At 43.7% G+C, this 21685-nt stretch overlaps 1 protein-coding gene across 2 annotated transcripts in view; it reads right to left on the bottom strand.

The window, feature by feature from the left end:
• KALRN (kalirin RhoGEF kinase) overlaps nt 1–10888 on the bottom strand; it is a 506307-nt gene extending 495419 nt beyond the window's left edge. For both annotated transcript variants that reach the window (XM_032693924.1, XM_032693926.1), the window contains exons 1-2: nt 10825–10888; nt 10177–10281 (exon numbers count right to left, since the gene is read on the bottom strand). In XM_032693924.1, coding sequence (XP_032549815.1) covers nt 10177–10281; nt 10825–10879 — 160 coding nt within the window. In that variant the 5' untranslated portion in view covers nt 10880–10888. The remainder of the gene's footprint in view (nt 1–10176; nt 10282–10824) is intronic.
• Between the last annotated feature and the right edge of the window lie 10797 nt (nt 10889–21685).

The following is a 21685-nucleotide window of genomic DNA, read 5'->3' as shown; positions in this document are numbered from 1 at the left end:
TGAACTCTCTGCCTCAGCACAGAAAAGCAGAGCAGGAAAGTTAAATTGCTGTGAACAGTGGCAGTCAAATCCAAGGAGGTTGGCTCTTCATGACATATTTCTGTGAACAAGATGCATTAAATGTGAAGCAGAACACCCAAGGATTCTGGCTCTGTGTCTTTGCTTCATACGGAAATGCCTCCTCTTCACAGCATCAAAGTAAGACAGGCATTTGGTGCATCACTATTAAAAGACTGCAGTGTGATAATAACAGTCTTCTATGATATGGGACATCTCCTAGAAAACCTTGTTATTTTTCCTGTGCTTTGCAGTACCTCCTACGGCTGCTTTCCTCAGCCTAAGCATGGTACGTGCACAGGTTTTGCCTGTTCCCTGCTTTCACTGTGTACCCAGAGAGTCTTTCAATTTTTTTTCTCTTAAAAAAACCCCTAGTTTTGGCTTTCTATCCCAAAAACTACAACTCTAATCAAATATCTTATTGTCTTATTTCTGTGATTTCCTCTGGCTTCTGACCTTTCCCATACTGACATCACCTGCTTCCCTTCCAAAGAGGATGCAGACTCTGATCCCTTTCTCAGCCAAGTGCCCTCCAGTTCTGAAGTGCTCTGTGAGGTAACTTTGTGGCACTCTTCCATGGTTTCCCTACAGGCTTCTCATTTCTTCCCTGTTTTTCTGCTAGTACCTTATTCTCAGCCATTCCCTCTGCTCCACACCCAGTGTTAGACTCTGTAACTCCTCTGGCTTGTCCTTCAGATATGTTTAAAAACAAAGCAAAGAAAACATGAGTCTGGTTAAAGAAATTCACAATCCACTTGACAGCTTTTATCATAAGCACTCAATGGTAAGGACCATATTTTTGTTCAGTGTTTCCAGGGCATCTGCTTCAGAAGGAACTAATCAGTGATTGACAATAATACAAATAATAAACCCTGGTAAAGAACCATCATAACATGACAATATCACAGACCCTATAAGAAGACTGCCCAATTCAAAGTTTTATTTGCATTCACTCAGAATACTTTGAATAGTCTCCTGCACCTATAGCTTCAAAAGCTACTCAGACTGACAGGTACAGCACATGAAAGGCCTGTGAAACCAAAGGCAACTCGTTGAAAGTTTTCGTCTGGAGTTTCCACTATACTCGTGCCGTGGGAAAAGACAGTAGTAAACAGTGGAAGAGAAACACAGTCCAGATATTTCCACAGAAAGTAAATCTGCTTCCACAGAGAACTGCCTATTTCTTGCTAGCTATTATTTTTAACCTCTTGCAGATTTATTTTTACTACAATTTAAATGTATCTGTTATATGCCATAACATTATTATTATGAGAGACATTAAAATAGCAAAGTATTCTAGGCACTTGATACCGTTTTACAAAGCAGGGAGTTAAAGCCAGCGATGACTGCAGCTCACTGCAACAAACACCAGTCACAGGACACACACCCCCCTTTAGCCTTACTCCTCATACCTCCTCTGTGGAGTTACTCCCCAAGCTGTGGTGTGCTTTCTCCTACTGTTTAACAGGGGTGGCAGGGAGCAAACAAGGAATTAAAATGCATCCAGTGGGATGAACTTCTGATTTCTGCTACCAGGCTGTGGGCACAGCCTTGGACTCACAGCCCACAGCTTGGAGCCACTAAAGCCATCAGCTAAGCCTACATATCTCATAGCAAAACTATCTAGGATACTTTAGAATCATAGAATAGTTTGGATCAGAAGGGACCTTTAAAGGTCCCTGCCATGAGAAGGGACATCTTCCAAGAGATCAAGTTATTCAGAGCCCTGTCCAACCTGGTCTTGAATGTTTACAGAGGTGGAGGCATCTGTCACCTTTTTGAGCCATCTGTGCTTGTGTTTTCACCACCCTAATCCTAAAACATTTCTTCCTTATCTCTAGTCTGAATCTACTCTCTTTCAGTATAAATCATCACCTCTTGTCTTATCACAACAGGCCCTACTCATTTTTTTATAAGCCCACTTTAAATATTGAAAGACCATGAGAAAGTATCCCTGGAGCCTTCTCTTCTCCAGGCTGAAGAACCCCAGCTCTCTCAGCCTTTCCTCACAGAATTCATTTCCAACCTCTCTGATCATTTTTGTGGACCTAACCTTGGGGCTTCAATTCCATTTTTCACTAAGCTGTTTTAAATAAGCAAAGGTTTGTTTGTGCAAAGGTCTTGGGTTTTGGCTTCATAGTGTATACTCTATTAAGACTAATAAAATACATTTAAATAAAGAAATTCCATCTTTATTAATGAGCTTAACTTTTCAGTGCTCCAACACTGAATGACATCTCTTCATATCAAGACAGGCTATGGTAGATCATAACTTTCCACTCCTAAAGAACACAGCTGGCAAAGCTCTTTTGTTTTCAGCTTGGATGCTGTTTGGCACAACAGTTTGACATTCACTTACAAGACTGGTGAAAAATATGCACTGCTAATTTTCCTAAGTGCCACGCCAGCGTCTCTGGGGGCCACATGTTTGCCTACCTTGCCATAGAGTAATGGGATTTCCTCCCAGATAATAAAGTGAATTTCACCTCAGCTAAGGCAAGACTTTAGATAGGTGTCCTCCTCCTTGTTACTGAACGATATATTCATGGCATGGCAAAGCGCTAAAGTTGATAACATCTTTAAAATACATTTCTTCCCTAGTGTGGGAGATACAAGCCGACAATCCCCGCAGATCTCCTTTTTCTCCCCCATTGCCCCCGTGGTTTATCATGTCCAATTAGCCATCTGCCATGCCGGCACTGCCATACAAAGGCAGCCCGCTCCCCTCCGCCGCAGCCCATCAGCAGGGCCATTGTCCCGGCTGACAAACAAGAATCAGACACTATTGTCTCCAGCTGACGATGCTGCTCCCAAAGTAGGCTGCCAGTTGCCATTAAAACAGCGGGAGCGCCCGAGTACGCTCCAGGAGTCAGGAACCGTGCCAGCAGCGCCGATATTACCGGGTGAATCTATACAAAGCTCTTTTTGAGATATATATCTATATATTCTGATTTCAGGTATTAAACCACCCTCTCTATCCCAGTTGCACCTGAGCATGCCTGACCTACTGCCTTTACTGCTTCACCAAGCACTCACCTGGTAAAGAAATGGTCACAATCCCCAGAAGACAGCAACATCTTGGTGTCAAATCTTTCCTTGTAATGTTGTTTATTATTATTTTAAGGTAAGGCATGTCTTCTGCCACTTCAGCAAGCTTATTCCACATATCACACCTTCCCCTTCACCACTTTCCCCCCCAACCCCATCCCCAAAATGTATTTTAAAAACCTGAAAACTCCACCATGTCTATGTGGGTACCAATTATGCAACAAGGTTAATTTAATTTCTCTTACAAACAACACACATTCACCCTTTTTCCCAAGGCCACTTCACTAAAAGAAATGACTAGAGCAGCTGGTCTGCCAGTCACTGAGATGTTAAATTGAAGATCATTTCCTCTTATTATTCTCAGCAAAGCATGATGTGACCTTACACTAAAAACTACAGGCTGCCTAATTATGGTAGTTTTGTTCCATCAGTGAAACTGAAATGCTGGTTCATATAATTAAGGTTACTAAAAAAGGAATTCCATTTTTAGTTTTAAAGGTAATTTGTTGCCTTGAAGTGGAAGTGCAACAAATTAGACCTATGTACCTGCATGTTCTCAGCTTGTATAATTTGAAAGAAACAGAAAACACTCCTAGATTTTAGTAACAAAGCCACACGTTGATAAGACACAAAGCACCCCAATAAACCACAATTTATTCAAGGCACTAGTTAATGAAAATGAGCAAACAAAATGAATATTTATGTTTATATTTAAAAGTAGAAACAGAATTATCTTCTAATCCCTTGATTAGGAAACAGAAATTATTAAAACTTCAACAAACGTTTTAAATAATATTACAGTCTCCAGCACTGAACATACATTGTTTCAATATACCCCTTTTAACCTTCACTGAATAGTTAAAAATAAAATAAATGAAAAACAACTGAAACTAACATGAATCCACAGTAATCACATAGGTTACCAACTTTCACAATGACTAACAACAGAGGAAAGTGTTTGCCCTGGATTCAAACACAGTGCTCATTCTGGACCAAATCTGAAATATAACATGAATACTTACATATTTTGCTGAAATGTTACTCTATTCTTAGCACAAAATGCTCTAAATCCCATTTCAACACACTGCAGTCCACATATCACACAGGTGACTGACTTAAACCTAGATTTATGATTGCCACTGCAGTGTCTGGGCCAAGTTCTGTTTTCCGTTATATCTGTGAAAACTCCCAAACAATTCCTCTGAAGTTCTCTGGATCTGTACAACAGTAACACAGTCCATCCCAGAACTGAGTGGGAAAGAAATAATTTAAAATATTATGACTTCTTTCTTTTACAGCCCTTTACACTTTAAGGTTCTCCATTCAGATGATCATACTTGACTTTTCGTATCCAGCTTTCTTTTGCAAAACGTATATTGTAATATTCACTGTTATTCCTGCCAGATTCTCTAGGCAAAATTCCCCAAGTGGCAAAGTCCCTTCAGTTAAACCCAGGGCGTGTGAGCCATGCAAGGCTGTAAAACGGGAGTTGTTTATCCAAAGAAATATTAAAAGCAGGACACCAGTCCAAATCAAACAAAAGCACAAATACCTCTAAGTCGTTTCATGACTTTAAGTTCCAGCCATAAAAGACACAGTACTATGGGTTTATAAGGCCTAATACTCCATAAGTATTTTCTTTGATGTAACTATGAAGTACTTAAAATACCACTGGGTACTGTATGGTACATGTCACCATGGAGCAATAAAGCTGCTCGACATCCATAATCGACCTTCCCAAAGACCACAAGGTCACGGCAGCTGAAACAAGAGAATGCTTCATTCCCAGCCTTCAAGAGGCCCAGAGCACCTGTCCAGCCAGAGGACTCCTCTACAGGCTCTTAACATGGGGGTGTGCTTGGAAATTACACCAAGGAAAACCCACCAAACCCATTTTTAAAACCTCATGTTTCCTCATGGTAGGTTATTATTATGGGACTTGATAAAAAGTACAGTATGGGAGGCAGGTGGTAGGAAACAGCAACAGTTGTATCTACCTGGCCAGGTTGGATGGTCATTTCTATCCATGCCACTCATCATCCCAAGACACACATGGCCATCTAAGGCCACAGGCAAAATAGTCTCCAAAAACACTAGGAAGCTTGTTCCTTTTTGATGACTTCAAGAATACAATTTTCTTCTTTCAGAATTTCAACCCCAAAACACAGCGCAGGCAACAGACCCCACCAACAGCTTCTGTAGGTGCCACATCGAGCTTTGTGTGCCTGTGCACTTCACTAATGTCTGTGCTGTGGGCTTATGTTTCCTATTGTGCCCTGTCCTGGAAATCAGGGATTGTGAACTTCCGTACACGTGAACTCTGAACAGAAGCTGGGTGTGAAAGGCCCCTTCCTCTGGAAGTAATTCTGTTCAGTACTAATTGAATTAATATCAAACACAGTAAGTATCTTTCTACTGGCCTATAACACAATGCAATCTCATCCTGAACAAACACATTGTAAATAACTATCAGATGTCATCCCTGATGCCCTGTATGTACTTCTGAGTGAGGAAGAAGGAAGTAGTATAGGAAAGAAATTATTATCTGAATATAAATCACTCATTTAAATTGTGCCCTTTCAGCATCAGACAAAAAGAGATCCATTTTTTGTCCCAAGACCCCACAAACGAGCAGGTTCTGCCCCATTTCTGAGCAGCATCTGCATGGTGAGAGGGGGAAGAGGACAGCCATCTCACCAAGACCTCTTGATTCACCTTTATGTCCTTTGCCATGTCTATACGTGAATTTCCAGACTAACAGAGCTGCCTCAGAGTCCTGAGGTGGAGGAGATGGGACAACAGCAGGGCAGAGCCACACAGCCTTCCATGTGCACTGGGGTATCCAGTGACAAGAGGCTTCTGGGGCCCCACATGTAGTGAGATAACTGTCCTCCTCCCCCATGTCAATCACACAACAAAACAAAAAACACCTGCATTAGACAATAAAGAAAGAAAACAACAAAACTCACATTCCTGACAGGGTCAGAGGTCAAAGCCTCCAGAGAGTGGTACAGCTTTTAATTAACAGCATCACCTCAAAGAACACAAGGGCTTTCCAAGTGGTAGGAAAGACCTGACAGTGTTTTCTGCAACAGAGCCTCCTTTATCAGCACACGTTGCCAGACCAGGCCTTATGAATTAAAAAGTCTCGAGGTGAGGAAGGCAGGGATCACACGAACACCTCACCCCCAGTGACAACTCGATTGAATCAATTTACCTGCTCTACGAGGAGACACTCGAGTCCATCAACCTCGAGGAGCACTTCTCTGCAGACATCATCTCAAGCACATCTATTGATCAAACACCCTGGCCACTGCCAATTATTTTAAAGTTATTTAATAGCAGAACTGCCAGTCACTCATGCACAAATGAACAATGCTAGAAGTATAACCAGATGAAAAGCAGAAAGCAAACAGAATAATTCATCGCATTCAAAGGAGATGGAACAACATCAATTTTTGACTTACACATGGGAAGTATCAATGACAAAGCTGGCATCTTCATATCAGACACAATCAATGCTATACTTAAGTGCCAGAAAAATAAATTAGAAAATAAAACTGTACCTGATAGTGGCTAAGAAATATTGATGATTACTCTTGTTAGTAATTGGTAGTTTGCTAAATTGTTCTGTCTCTGACCTCTGTAAATATTTAAACTTTTGGAAAAGGGTTTCCTTATGTGTTTCACCTCTGTTTCCAAAACACATTGCATAAATTACTGCAGCTTAGGCAGGAAGTGAAAACTTTCCCTCTGTGTCTGTTTCCGAGGGATATCTATCATTTGTGCACTTTACAAAGTGACTTACTTTATGTTTGAAACAATAAGTATTTGTATTCTGTTCCATGCAGTATAGAAGTCTCAGTACACATTAAATATAGACTACTGAGAATTCCAGAGAACTTGCTCATATTTTATCTGTCACCAAAATAGACATAAGAAACTTAATAAGGAATACCTAGGCATAGATTTGGTTTCTTACTGAAACATAAGCTCAAACAGAAGCAACAGACATCACACAGAAATTACTGCTGCAATTCAGCAGCCAGTGTTATCCTAGAAATCAGAGCTGGAGACTGCTAGAGTAATTTCTGCCCTTCAAATCCCTCTGCCTGTTAATTTTTATCCCAATTACATGGAATTGATTGTCTAAAGGAGAATTCCTGAATTCCTTCCGCATATATCTGATGGTGAAAATTAGAATAGTCCCTGTCCTGCCTGTCTCCAGGGAGGTTTAACTGACTGCCAGCATCAACCACACAGGTGTTAAATCCACCCTTTTTCTAAAGTCATTCCTAGTTCTCATCAGTGTGAAGCACCAGGACAGACCTTCCTTTATTACCTGATGTTAACTTTTTTAATTTGGCTTTCCAGGTACAGCTCAGAAAGCTGCTATCTCAATTGTCGCCGCTGATAAGGGACTGGTACCACGAGTGTTTGGGTGCTGCTGGGGGAGCTGTTCTGTGAGCGGCGCCACTCCCAGCATCAGCCTCCTCTGCCGGTACCAGGGAGCAGCCTATCGATCCTCCCGGCTCAGTGCAAAGCCCAGCCGCTTGCTAAAAGCCTCTGAGAGAGATATTAGTTACTCGGACCCTTGTTTTTTTCATGGAGAATAATGAGTTCATGCTTTTCCATGTGGTAGCTGTGAATTTGGGAAGAGTTTAGGCTGTTTAGTATATGCATGTGCTTTTAGAGCAGCTAATCTTTAAACCACGCAAATTCAATTTTTTATTTGATGTGAATGTATAAGGGCATGTAAGACAATGGTTATGCTTTACAAAACCAGAATATAAGTCAGGACAAAGAATTAAAAAAAAAGATAATACCAAGGGGGAAGGGATGCTAAGTCAATGCAGGTCTCTGCAGGTCTAACAGATCAGACCCTGTCTCACAGTCCCTACTCAGGCAGGGTTGTTATTGCCAGCCTGAGAGGTGCGGGAGAGTCAGTTGTGTCCTGGCTACAACTGTTCTCCCAAGCCCCACATGAGCTGTTCTCTCAGCCATCCATTAACCCAATTTCAGACAGGCACAACAGCAGCACACAAACCCCAGAAGAGAAGGGGGCCCAAACAATGCAGAGAACCAACAGTCTCATTTCACACAAGTCGTGTCTGCTCTCGTGCTTTCCCCATTTCTCAGCGATGTTGCCCAGCCATTCTAACCGATGACAATCAAAATTAATTACTAATAACTTTGGCGCTTTTTTCATATCATCTTTTTGGACACAAGATGCTACATAATGGTGCAGAAACCTGAATTTTGCCATCTTCTTTGATGAACCTTAACGTAAAGGAGACAAGCATCAGAGATAGCCTACACATACATGCTTCACTGCAAGGACGTGGCCTAGGCCCCCCTTCCAAGCCCAGGCTCCTGCGATTTTGTTTCCTCAAGCAGAAGTATTAGAAGAATCTCTGAAATCTCCATGTTAAACGTATAATGCAGGTGACAAGTGTATTCGTGGATCTACAGGTGAAATTTCAGGTGAAGGAGGCAGGCTGGCAGAAATGTCTAGCCACATGTCTCCCTGTGTTTTTCCCCCTCATTTAGGAATACCTTTTTCATATAAGCTAGATAGGTTTGACTCTTTCCAAATTCAATTCTGCTAACGTGCTTATGTTGAGAGGGCAGTGTTGCAGAAAAATGATTCAGCCTGAGGTGAAGAAGGGGAGAGAGGAAAAAGGTGGAGGGGAACCTTAATTAACAGGGTTTTTTTTTAAAGGAAAATTGGTGCATTATTTTTCTCATTTTTCCCCCTAACAAATCTGTCATTGTTGAGACTTAGGAAATTAGCTTGTAACCAGGTAGGCTATCAACAAGCAAATATCCTATGGCTTAATGACTTGTGGATCACAAGATACACACAGCCAGACCTTATTATACTTATCTTCTAGATCAAAGGGTTTTCACATAAATGGGGTGCAGTCTACCATAGCAGAGAGCTGCTGCAGGCCTTCAGGATTTTACTTCTTTAAAGTTTTGGTGATTACATAATCGCTTTTTGGTAAGCGGAGCTCAAAGCACTATGTGTAGCTAATGAGCAGGTAGAGGGAGGAAAACAGCTGAAAAGCAGAATCTTGACAAACAGCTGTGGCAATAAGTGTCAGTCCTAGCCCACAAGGGTCAATGCCCTTGTGAAAGAAGCATTTAATCCTTTACAATTTTTAATTAAAAATCTACCAAGAAGATTATAATACTTCATCAAGATTTTGATGGAGGGGAGGGAGAGAAGGGGGGTGTGTCATGCAAACCACAAGTTGCTTCACTTGAGATGCTGATACTGTGCTGGTGGCTCCCACACAAATACCACCCCACAAACGGGTGATGCAGTGGGGACCCCAGCATGTAGCTATTGCCCATACAATTTAATTAACCACCGCTTCATTAGCAACACCACGCTCTGCCGTAGCCCGGCTACGCTTGGCTACACTTCAGCATCCTCTGAAACGGGAGAGTGAAACACAGGACTCTCACCCAGCCCTGAGATACTTCGCGAGCCGTTCCCCGCGGGGTCAGCCTCCCCGGCCGGCAGCGGGGCTGCAGGCGAGCGCTGCCCGGGGCGTCTCTGCCCTCACTGCCCACCCGAGGGCGGCAGGGGCAGCTCCCGGCGCTCCACCCGGTTGGCGCGGGGTGGGCAGGGCAGGCGGCCAGCTCCGCTCCCAAACACCGGCCGGTACCCGGGTGGTGCCGCCGCCCGGGGCGGGGGCCCGGCGGGGCCCAGCCGGCGCTGCCTCCTGCGGGGGGTGACAACGCGGCAGCTGTCCCCGAGCATCCCCGCGGGGCTTTTGTGCCTGCCTGGGGCGGGGGCCCGGCCGGTCCTCTCCCGAGGCGGTAGGAGCGCAGCCCCGCGGTAGCATCCTCCCGGGGGCGGGAGAGGCGACCGGGGCACGGACGCGCGTGGGGCTGAAGAGGACAAAGCGAAGAGGCAGGCAGGGACCCCCCTCCATCCCCTCCTCTCCCCTCCTCGCGACTCCACTGCCGGCGGTGCCCGCGCCGCAGCCGCCAGCCCCGCATCCCGCGGCGGAGGCAGGGCCCGGTGTTGCTCCGGCCCCTTCCCCGCAGCTCCCCTACCTGTTCGGAAGAAAGCATCCACCTCGGAGTCAGGGACAGCGCCTTCCTCCGCCGCCCCTTCGGCGGGATTCATGGCTGGGGGAGAGGCGGCAGCGAGCCCGGCGGCTGGTAATATCCAGTGAGTTAGGGAGGAGGAGAGCCGAGAGAGAGAGAGAAAAAGAGGGAGGGAGAAGAGGAGGGAGGGAGGGAGGGATGGAGGCGCGTTCAGCAGCGAGCCCAGCCGAGCGCCGCCCGGATCATCCCTTCCGCGGTGCCTGCGGGGCGGCTGCCCCGGGGCTGGGCTGCGCTGCCCCCGGGCTGCGCTGGGCTGCGCTGGGCGGCGCGGCCGGGGCGGGGTGCGGGTGCCGAGCCCCGCCGCCGCCGGCCCCCTCCCCTCCGCCCGCTATTGTTCCGACCTGCTCCGCTCCGCTCCCCCCGCTGCCGCCGCTGCCCCTCGCCGCGCTGACAGCCCAGCCCGGCCCGGCCCCCGGCGGCCGCCCCCGCCGCTCCCCTGCCGGCACTTCCTGAGCCAGGCCGGCCCGGCCGCGGCGCCCCCGCCGCCGGGGCAGCCCCTCCGCGGGGCGCGGCCGCTCGGGCGGGGCGGGCCGGGCACAGGTGCGAGCACAGACACCCCAGCGGGGGCCGGCAGGGGGTTTTATTATTCCCTACCGCTGTGCGCTCCGCAGCCGTGTGGCTGTGCATCCCCGGGCGGCACCGCTGCCATGTCTCCTCTGCGAGGAGCAGCCGCGGGGGCTCGGCTGTCAGCTAGGCAGGTACTCGGGCAGCGAAAGTGAACGCTACTGTGGTTACACAGACACAAAAATTCTTCTTTGGTTTTCTTTTCTTTCTTTTTTTTTTTTTAATGTTCATGAGCTGTAGGGCACCTTTGCTTTGGAAACGATCAGTGAAACTGCATGTTGTTGCAGGTATGCCTTCATATTTTGTTCTTTATAATCCTAGGTGACTAGAGAGCCAAAAAAGAGTTTGAAAAGCCAAGACCCTGGTCCCAGGTCAGACACCGATTCAACTCACTAAACGATTTTGATTTCTCTACTGTAAGTCCGGTATTTGTGGTTTGGGACAATAAGTGTTGTCTCAAAAGGAGTGCTGTGAGGAATACTTGTACTTTGTTAGCTGCGAGTTAAATATTCTTCTCTGAGCCCAGCTATCAAGATTTCAAGCACAGACAGGCAGAGATAGACAGAAAGACAGATGTTTGCCATTTGGGCACTTTCTTCTGCTGTTCACCTATTTGAAGTTGCCCCAGCTCCTCATTCTTCTATAATCACGTAACGGCTCTAAAACCGAGCAGCCTGCTTAAGGAGAAATGTTGCTGTTTCACCTATTTGAACCACGGTTGTAAAACTGGAGTGTTACTCTCACACCTCACAGTTCTCCATCTTTGCTTCCTCTACTATTAGGAAGAAAAAGCAACTGTTAGTGCTATCACCTCTCTGGCTCTATTACTCTTTGATAACCCATCCTTGCTGTAAAATCCCACTCATCACTCTCAAGAATAGAAGTCCTTTAGCCAGCACATCCCCATGGACTCTGTATCGTTATTCTGTAGGAGTAATGTCCAGTCAGCACTCCTGTGCCACTGAAAAACTCTGATGTTTAAGAGACTTGAGGACAAAACGCCTCTGAGAACCTGGTCACCACAGAGACACTCACTGGAGCACTTCAAAAGATGTATCAGTCTAGTGCATCCCAAGACAGAAAATACTTGGAATAACACAAGTGTCAGAGCCAACTGCTTATGAGTGACACTGTTTGGATCAGATCTCGATCTGTACACAGGTTAGCAGCTGAGCCTGGCAGAAGGTTGTTTCAGCCCAGATTACTTTAGATGCCAGAGGAGCAGGAGTTTCCTCCACCTGATCTCTTCTCAATAGAGCTGAGTGAGAGGAAGGCTGGATTTGGATGTATATTGCATTTGATTAAAAGACTGAAAATTTCCCTGCAGAAACTTAACTTTCAAAATGGTAATGACCAGGCAGGATGAGCACAGAGATCTCAGTCACATCTTCTCTGACCTTACTGTTTACTACTGGAATTGAAACAGAATATGTCATGCCCAGAGACTCAGAAAAGGGCAAACATCCCATAGAGATCCATCTAGCATTTAGTTTCCCTCTGGTTGCTTTATTCCCTCCCTCCTGATCTCTGATGTAGTGTGATTTCCCATGCCTAACTCCAGCTGGTTTTAGCTGAAGCCATTTATCCTTCTATGCTTATGGATAAAAAGGGTAATTTCACAACTGTCTGCAGAAAATAGCAACACAAAAGCTATGTCCAGGCTGCTGAAGCTCATTGTAGACCCCTGTGCTGTCTCTGAGTTCACCTCCTTAGGACAACCAGGATTCCAGGACCACCTCAGCATCAGGCATGCCAGCAGTGGGGCATTACCATAGTACATTACCACAGTACAAGTACCTGATTACAATCAGTCTTTCTTCAGTGACCATTCCCCCCTTCTTCCATATCCCAGCACAAAGCAGAAAAGCTTTCCATCTTCCAGGCTTAAGGAAGCTGCACCATTTTGAATCCCATCTCAAGATCTCATCTCTGAATACTCACTAACCCAACTCAGATTCACTCCTTAACCCTCATTCTCCGCCAGGTTCATTTAGGAGTGTGAGCTAAAGTCTTGGGAGCTGGGAAGAATGTGGCTTCCTCATGAAGCACTTTGAATCCACTCAGGATTTGCTACAACCTGGTGGGGTTTAGAGTTAAAGCATTGTAGAGCCTCCTTAGAAGCTAGACAGAGGTTACTCATAAGCAGGGAAGGTTTAGCATCCTCCAAAGGGAATGAATGTTGTCAGCGATGGAGAGATTTATATTCCCCTTTCATTAGGAACAGTGCAGGCGTGGCCTGCAGCACCAGCTGTAGAAATCATATAGGCTACAGAAAGCACATTTTTCTGTATAACCTGCAATCAAAGGTGTTAGAAAATACTGAGGGAGGGAGTGGTTCATTTAGCTGGCCTGTCATCCCAATACCTACACAGATTCCTGGGTAATGATTAAACCATCTAAGACACTCATATTTAACCACATAAAATACCGATATCTTCTGAAAACAAATTATTTTTTTCTTCACAGAAATATGTCATTGCAACAAGAATGGTCCCAAATCTCTCATAATTTAAAAGAAATGAGAAGTTCCACTTTTTAAAGAATAATGGTGTTTGGAGAGTTTTTTTGAATAGAGTTTCATTAAGGTCTATCAAGACTTAGCCATGAATATTTCTTGCCCATCTCTGCTGTGCAAGACACACCAAGTTTGTTCTTCTCTGCTTGCAGCTCCACCAGCCAGGGAAGCCCTGCACAATATATTCACAGTTTTCATGGAATTATCATTGAAGCATTAGTCCTGCTGTCACATTTTGCACACACCTCTTATTTGCACACACCATGGCAATGCAGAGTGGGGAGTACCACAGTCTGCTATCAGTAAATTTTAGTGCAAACCCAGACACTGAGCTACTATTTTTATTAACACTGCAAGCAGAACAGGGCTGTCACTGTAAAATATCATTAACAAGTGGGAACCACCATGACTTCCGTTCAAGCCCTGGCAAGGAGTTTACAGTTTTTGTTGTTCAAAGAAGAGCCGTTAAATAAAGAATAAAATACTTTCTGCAATGTATAATTCACTTTTTAGATAAAATGCTGAAGGCACCTACAGTTTCCTTGAAAAACAAAACACAAAAAACCCCCTGTAGAATTACATAAGCCAAAATACACTAGTTTCACTGACAGACACGGCTTTTAATCTTTTGCATGGCTCTACTTGACAAATGCCTCAATTCATACCACACAACTTAGTTTAACTAGGTACGAATGTTTTTCTTTTTGACAGCCCCTAAAGCCGCTCAAAGATCAGAAACTGTCACACAGGCTTTTGATTTAAGGCTTCTGCTACAGTCAAGTTTTCCAGTGGGATGGCAATAGGTGGCATCTGAGTGAAACACTTTTTAGCTAAACCTCATGAGCTTGCAAGCTATAGGATGGGAGGAGGGAGAAGAATTTGAACAAGAAATCAGCAAAATTCATCTTTCCAAGAGAGCAGATCCAAGACAGAAGAAATGCATTTGAAGGCTCTAGGACAGTTGCACTGCTGGAAACAGAATAGCACTCTGAGAAAGCGCATGCAACATGAGTGTCCTGCACAAAGGATCAGGAGTCCAGTGCTGCAAAACACAGTACGAGGGGCAAGGGCTGTCATTCAAAAGGGGCAGGGAGAAAAACCACCCTGGAGACTCAGCAGATGAGCTGCAGTCTGCAAGGGGCTGCAGAGACTTACTTGTGCAGAAAGTGCCTCCCATTCAGTGACACAGCAACGTCTAAACAGGGAGTGTTAATAGGTGGGATCAAGAGAAAACCTGAATAGCAGAAGAGGAAAATATAAGTCTTAAAAGCACATAAGGCTGCCTTGTTAATAATTTATTTGCAGCTACATTATGGGGTATGTGAGAAGAATTTCTCACACCCAGAGACCCGTTCAGACCTATGTTTAGGTATTAGACTTGAGACTACTACGCTTTTAAATGGCACCAGGCACAAGGGGGTGGAAGTTTCCATCCACGTTCTAGACTATCAGGAATGTTGCAAGGGAAAATCTGCAAGTCCCCAGAAACAGGGTGTTCAGAGAAGACTGGAGGGCAGAATGGAGGAGGCAGAAAACACGTTTCATATGTGTAGGCTCAAATGCCCATATATATGCCAAAGATAATTTCTGGCTCAGCAGACAGCACGTGCACATGGAGGTTGGCTTTGCAGCATCCACATGTACATTTACACATGTGGCTTAGCTCTATCCTTTGCTTAGATGTAGAATAGCTGTTTGGGCAGGCATGGAGCAAGCTCTAATTCCATGCCAAAGCCCTTGTCCCAGCATCATCCCCACTATTGTTATCCCCCCTCTCTGGATCACAGCTGAAGTGGGAATGTCTACTCAGTCACTATCCATACTCCTGCTTTCAGAGTGGATGTAAATTTCCCCTAACTTGGACAGAAAGCTGAGCAATAATCACTCCTCTGCAGAAACATCACTCCACTCAGAAGAAAGTGATAGCAATTAGCAAGACAATTTTAAAAATAGAGAGTTTTTTTATTAGTGTGGCAGTACAGAGGTTTGCTAGCATCAGTAGACAGACAAATATGTCTCTTCCATAAATTTCAGAACTGCATTTGCTACTCTGGCCACAGAAGCTAAACTGAATTAGCAGCAAGCAAAACAGCTGATGCATCCAAGAAGTTACAGGTCTCAGTTAAGCTTACAGATATGAATCTAGAAGAGCCAATAGTGATGGAAAATCCTTTTCTCCCTGGCAACTATTTGGATACATTTGTTAAATAAGTTGCTAATAAGTGCTAATGGATCACAGATTCTGTTAACTAATGAAATAAAATAAATAAATCTAATCACAAAGGCGGTATCCCTCAGCCAGGTTCCGTTTGCTACGGCAGACTTGAAAAAAGCTTTGTCGGCCAAGTCTATGCTGTACGTTTATGTACATACAGAACATGAGCCTTAAGCACTGTTAAGCTGGAACATTTTATTCTAACTAAGTTTCCTGAAAACATTTAATCCTGATCCTGAAATTTTGCCAGATTCTTAGCGATACTGAGCAGTACTTATTTGACATGAGCTCCTAACTCCAAGCAACCTCCCAGGCAAGTTCTGCCCAGTGTAGAAAGAGTTACAGAACTAGAACAGAAAAAGGAAGTATTAAATATTGAAGTGTTTGGGGAAGAATGTAAATGTACATGGTAGCTATTCAGAAAACCAATTTTGAAGTGAAGCATGCATTAAAATTAAACAGTGACTACTACTTTATTACCACAAGCATTCATTTCAGTGCACTTGTAGGATACTAATTTCACACATGGCTGGACATAAATACTAACTTGTTTTCCATTTCACCAGTATAAATTAGTGTGAGAAAGAAGTTTCTTCCTGGGACAAAAGTAATGGTGTTGTATGCAAACCCAAAACCAATGTGAACCCCGTTTATTTTTTTTTTACAAAAAATTAGAAAACTACGTTATTGGATCTCTAAATGTGCCATAATATTTAAGCTTTGGATTCCCCTAAGAAGCTCTAGTAAACTTAATTAGCTAACACATTAAAAGTATCCTTAGGACATCAAATGATTAAGTCATTCTTACTGAATCAGGTGAAAACCTTTCAAAATCCCCTAGACCTCCTTACTACAAAGTACACTATACATTCCTCATAAATCCTGACAGCAATCCTCACAGCCCCTGTACCTGTTTATCCTGCTCAGTGCTTTGCAATAGCTGCAACACTGAACATGTACATTGTGATATTCACACCAGACTCTCCACAGTAAGATAAATGTTTTTTCAATATTTACCTAAATGAATAAAGTTAATCAAATAGATTTTATTTTGCCTACAAGTGAACATCACAGTATTGTTCATGTAACAGATTTGGATAAGTTCTCATCTGTGGAGTCTCACTCAAGGAACTGTTAGAAGTTATCCCTCAGTGGGGTTTTTTGTGGCAGTTTGGATTTTGGGGTGTTTTGTTTTGTTTTGTTTTGTTTTAAAAAAAATAGAATTAGTGTTTCTGAAGGCAGCAATCAGTAAATTACTGAGACCAAATCTGAGGCACTGGAGTTATTCAGTGACTTTGAGTTTTCCTCCACACTCCTGAAAGCACACACAGCAGTTCTTGCAGGTAGATCTCAGGGGCAGCCATCACTCTTCCTGACACAATGAGCAGGGCTCAGTTATTCAGTATCTCCCTGCTTTCCAGTAACTACTTCTCTCCAGAGAGCTTTGAGAGTCCTGCTGAGCACAATTCCTCTTCTGTTGCTTTCCACAGGTATATTTTCAGCCTTGCTTACAGCTATGGCTGGAAAGGTTTCAGATATTCTCCTCCATTTATTGTCCTTTTGGCTTTTTCTTTTCTGCCTAATAGCAAGTCTCCTCTCACTGCTGCCCATACACAGAGGTTCACAAGGACAGAGAGTAGCTCCAGCTTCCTCACAGTATTCCTTGCTACAGGCAAGTGTGACAGAGGGCAGGTGTTGGGATACTGGGGATACAAGACAAGCATATGTGACTGCAACCAGACTCGTAACTAGACAAGGAGGAAGATGTGTCCAAGCAGCCACATCCTCTTGATTCACAGAGCCCCTGGGGTGAGGGCCAGCCTTCCACCCCTCTCTGCAATGACTCCAGAACTGGCACTTAACTGCTTGCAGTGGTACTTCAGATCTCTCAGAGCTCATAGCCCAGCTTAGCTCGGAACTTTAAAAGTAGGTCTCTACTGCCACCACATCTTGCTTATAGTATCTTACACTTTCCATGCATTAAAAGGTCAGGGATGGATTCCCACCATTCACAAGGAGACGTAGCCAGGCAGGGAGGATAATGTACATATGGTGTATTGAAGATTCCTGATGAGGTTTGTGACCATTCCAACAACTGCAAGTATGAATGTTTTTCACCCTAAAAGAGATGCTTCAGTGGCAGAACATTCAAGAAAGAGCCTCTGTAGATTTGTATAGTTTGGGTTTTCAGAACAAATTGCCACTTTGATATTTTTATTTTTAGTTCCAGTGCTGATGGGACCAAGATTCGTGCAGAAGTGCAGATCTGGTGTGCTGACAGCTTAGAAGGAGACAAAATTAGGAACCAGATGGGAAAACACAGATGATACTGTTCTGCAGAAGAGGCAAGACCGTGTCTGAAGACACTATTTTCAAAACAATATGTTCCTAACCACTGTGACACTTGCTCTGAGAGGGAGGTCATTTATATAACAGCAGGTAAGACTGACATACTTTCTGCAGAAGAGCTGCCTTCAAGGCAGGTATTTCTACAGCCCCATCTGTCAGTCTGATAGAGGCTGGTATCAAAATTGACCTCCAGGGAAGCTGTGCTATAAATTCTTAAGGACCACACATGATTCTGAATATCTTTGAAAACATAATGCCTCACAGCTGCTGGAGCTGAAGCATTGCCTTCCTTCAAAGGGTAAACCCTCAGTGGTCGTCTGGATCTGTTTAGGAACACTGATATCTGCTATAAAAAAGCTCTCTGTATCACTCTGACTGATATAATGAATCTAGAAAGTGTACACGAGAACCAACCATCTTCCTTTCCTTGGCTGTGTCGTGTCAGCTCTTCCCTGTGCTCTGGTGAACATCTGGAAAGACTAATTCCTTGCTATGCTATGCTAGCATGCTTTATTTCATAGCCAGCAGTAGACAGCCCATGCTCCAGAGCTGCAAGAAGTCTGAGCTATAGGCCATAGGCCATCTGGCTACCAAGATCCAGTGTCTTTGGACCAAGCCTCTTTGGTCCTGGTAGAACAGGCTGTTTTACCAGCAGACCTGGTATATAACACAGACACAAATCTACAAAGACATTCGTACACCACCTTGTCAGTGATTAGAGAAAGCATAACTCATTTCATCAGGACTTCGTTTCTTGGTAGAGCTGTCTGGGGCAAATCAATATTTGACTATATTTGAAAATGTTTGTGGGTTTGGGTTCTTTTTTTCCCTCAGAGACTTTTGTTTTAAATGGTTGGTGGTTAAAGACAAGCCAAGTATCCTGAAAGTGAAATACAGGGTGCCTGTGCAGCTTGAGTAGTTATGGCTACTGGAAAAACTGAACCTGTGTACATGCAGTACACGCTCAGCAATATTCAGTCTGGTATGTAGCCAAAGGAAAAAAACAACTTCTACTCCAATGCAAAAGCCAGAACAATAAATATATATTAGATAGAAACAAATATTGGGAGTAAGAATTCTTAGATTCAAATCCAAGGTTTCTTTATGCTGCGAACTGTGACATGGAAGAGAACAATTACCCCTCTAAATAATAATTAACCTATCTGCAACAGGGCTATAGTGTATTCTTGCCTTCAGGGAAAGGCTAAATTTGTTATGGTTCAGTGAAATACTCTTATATCTACAGCTGCACAACACACTACTTCAGGGTGAATTTTCCTTCTATGAGAAGTCCTGGCGGATCTTTTGCACAGAGGCAATTTCCACATTCCCAATTATGGTGGATGGTGTAGTGCTATAGCAGGATACTCTGGTGCCCAAGGGACACACATTCCCCTCCCCTTCTGTCTACTTGTCCCAGTTGGCAGAGTCTGGGCAACAGTTACATTGGTCCCCATTTGCTTATAGGAGTGACACCCAAAACCCAGCCACCCCTTCCCCAAGTCTGACATTCTGCGAGTGCTAAATAATAACCAATTGCAAGTCCAGGAGAAGCTTTTATCTCAAAGATACATCTCTTCACCAGTTATAAAATGGAACAGCAGAACACGACAAATGAATCTAAGATTCAAATGTCAATATTGCAAACACAGGCGGCTTTCCTAGGCAACAGAAATAAACACTGCAGTCATTATTACCACTCACACAATCAAATATAGTTTGAAATCCATGATTTTGCGTTTGTTTATATGTAATGGCATTTCAATCCTTTTATTTTAACCTCTTTGCAAGGCCATCCCTCCTGTTCCTCTTATGTACATGTGGATATACACTCATACTTATGCTGATTCTCCCCCGGCCAAAGGAAAGTTTCACACACACTTCTTTTTATATATGTATTTTTCAAGTGTGGGAAACCAAATTAAAACTAATTTGGGCAATGAAGATTAAAGTTCTCTACTAAATAGTTTTCTTTATTTACCAACGAGTGTTATCTTGTCTAACTTATTAGACCAAATATATTTTCTATGCCTTGTATCTGCAACGCTGGGACAACAGCAGCATTTAGTTTTAGTCAGTAGTTTACATAAGTGTCTTAAGTCTACTATAGACTTTAACTGTGGGACTAGAGTAAATTCCCTGCTCTGGTGAAATTAAAAGCCCTCTAACATCAAGAAGACTGAATTTCATCTAAATGCTGTTCATCTGCTCAGTATAACATGTTTTTATTGCTGAAAACCCAGGGTTCAAATACTACTATCAGCACAACTCATCATCTATTTAGATTGTGGAACCAGAACTAATCCTAGGAAGTTTAGTCAGGGGACATTTCTTTTCCTTGAATGAAAATCAATATTTTAGCATTCTGTGTTCTTTCAGTAAAGCACATCATTCAGAAAATTATTCTTCCACCCTGTACTAATGTGGTCCAGGATCTCCCCAACTACTTTCTTCTGCATCAGTTATCAGACCTTGCACTACCCTCAATAACAGCAAGTTCTTACAGTTGAGAAGTTGCAGCTAATTCAGAATACATCAGTGCACAGGAGCAGCTTAAATTATTTCCCCCAATGCATTATCATGTATTTATCTTCTCTGAATTTCATTTGCCATCATATTGCCCAATCATCCAGTTTATTAAATCCTTCAGGACACTCTCCCAGTCCTCCATACTTTCTTGCTTGGTTTCACCACCTCATTATTCAATTAATCTTCTAGATCATTACTGAACATTGAAAGGTACATTCTCCACACTACAAAGTGATTATTCTTAAAATTGAATTGGATTTTGCTGTGATACATTTAGTGGTGCAAGAAACACAACCATGAAAGCATTAGACAAATACTTCAACATATGTCCCTAAAGGAAACAAAAGCTAGATGGACTTCTCATCCTCACCAGGGACACCGTGGTTTGTTGTTCCAGGCCCAATAACACTTTCTGTGGTTTATGGTATGCTAACAAAACAGCAGACACTTAAAATAGAGCCTGATGATTTCAACCCCTCCCGTGCAAGGGAGTTGAACATCCCCAGTGCACCAGCAGTGGCTGCATTTGCTTTAGTCCTCCTTGTGCCTGGGAAGAGCACCAAAGCATGCTACTGCTCGCTGACATGTCCTCCTTCCTCCTAGGAGCTCTTGCCATCTCCTGCAAACCCATGGGGAGAAGGAGATAAATGAAATGGAATAGAGGAGACAAGGAAAGCATCACCAGGAAAGCTGGGAATGTGCCAAGAACCCACTAGACTTAGGCACTCCACTCCCATTACAGTTCTGTAGGTGTTAAGTGCCAAATAATTTCAAAAATCCCTAGAGAAATGACTACATATGGCACACTCTGCCAAGGCGTGGAGCTGCCTCCCTGCTGTGCTATGGTTTTGTCCATAACAGTGTAGGTGGACATTTTCAGACACTAACATCAGGCAGAGGAGCTACTGACTCAGAATCTGCTGTGAACTTTCAACCTCACAGGAGTCAACTCTGAAGTCTCCCTCTCACAAAGAGTTTGTCACAGTCTCTGAGAAACCAATCCATTAAAAGGTTTCAGAAACCTCCTTCTGAGCCTACCCAACAGATGTTGCTTTCTGTTCACTCCACAACAAAAGACACCCATGTTTTCAGAGTCCAGTATAATTATCATAGGAGTCAACAGAAAGACAGCTCGAGTTCCAGGGCTGTCACTTCCTTATTCATTTTGGAAATACTCTCAGCTAAAGCAAAATTGCCATTGGCCTTTCCCCAAGATTTCAAACAGAGAAGAACTGCAGGGTTTGACTCTTATTTGTAGTTTCTGATCCTTTAGGGCAGTGCTT

This window comes from Chiroxiphia lanceolata, chromosome 7 (assembly GCF_009829145.1).
Source record: "Chiroxiphia lanceolata isolate bChiLan1 chromosome 7, bChiLan1.pri, whole genome shotgun sequence".
In the NCBI taxonomy this organism is placed as follows: domain Eukaryota; kingdom Metazoa; phylum Chordata; class Aves; order Passeriformes; family Pipridae; genus Chiroxiphia; species Chiroxiphia lanceolata.
Note: the sequence above shows the minus strand (reverse complement) of the source record. Positions and strands in the feature narration are given on the sequence as shown.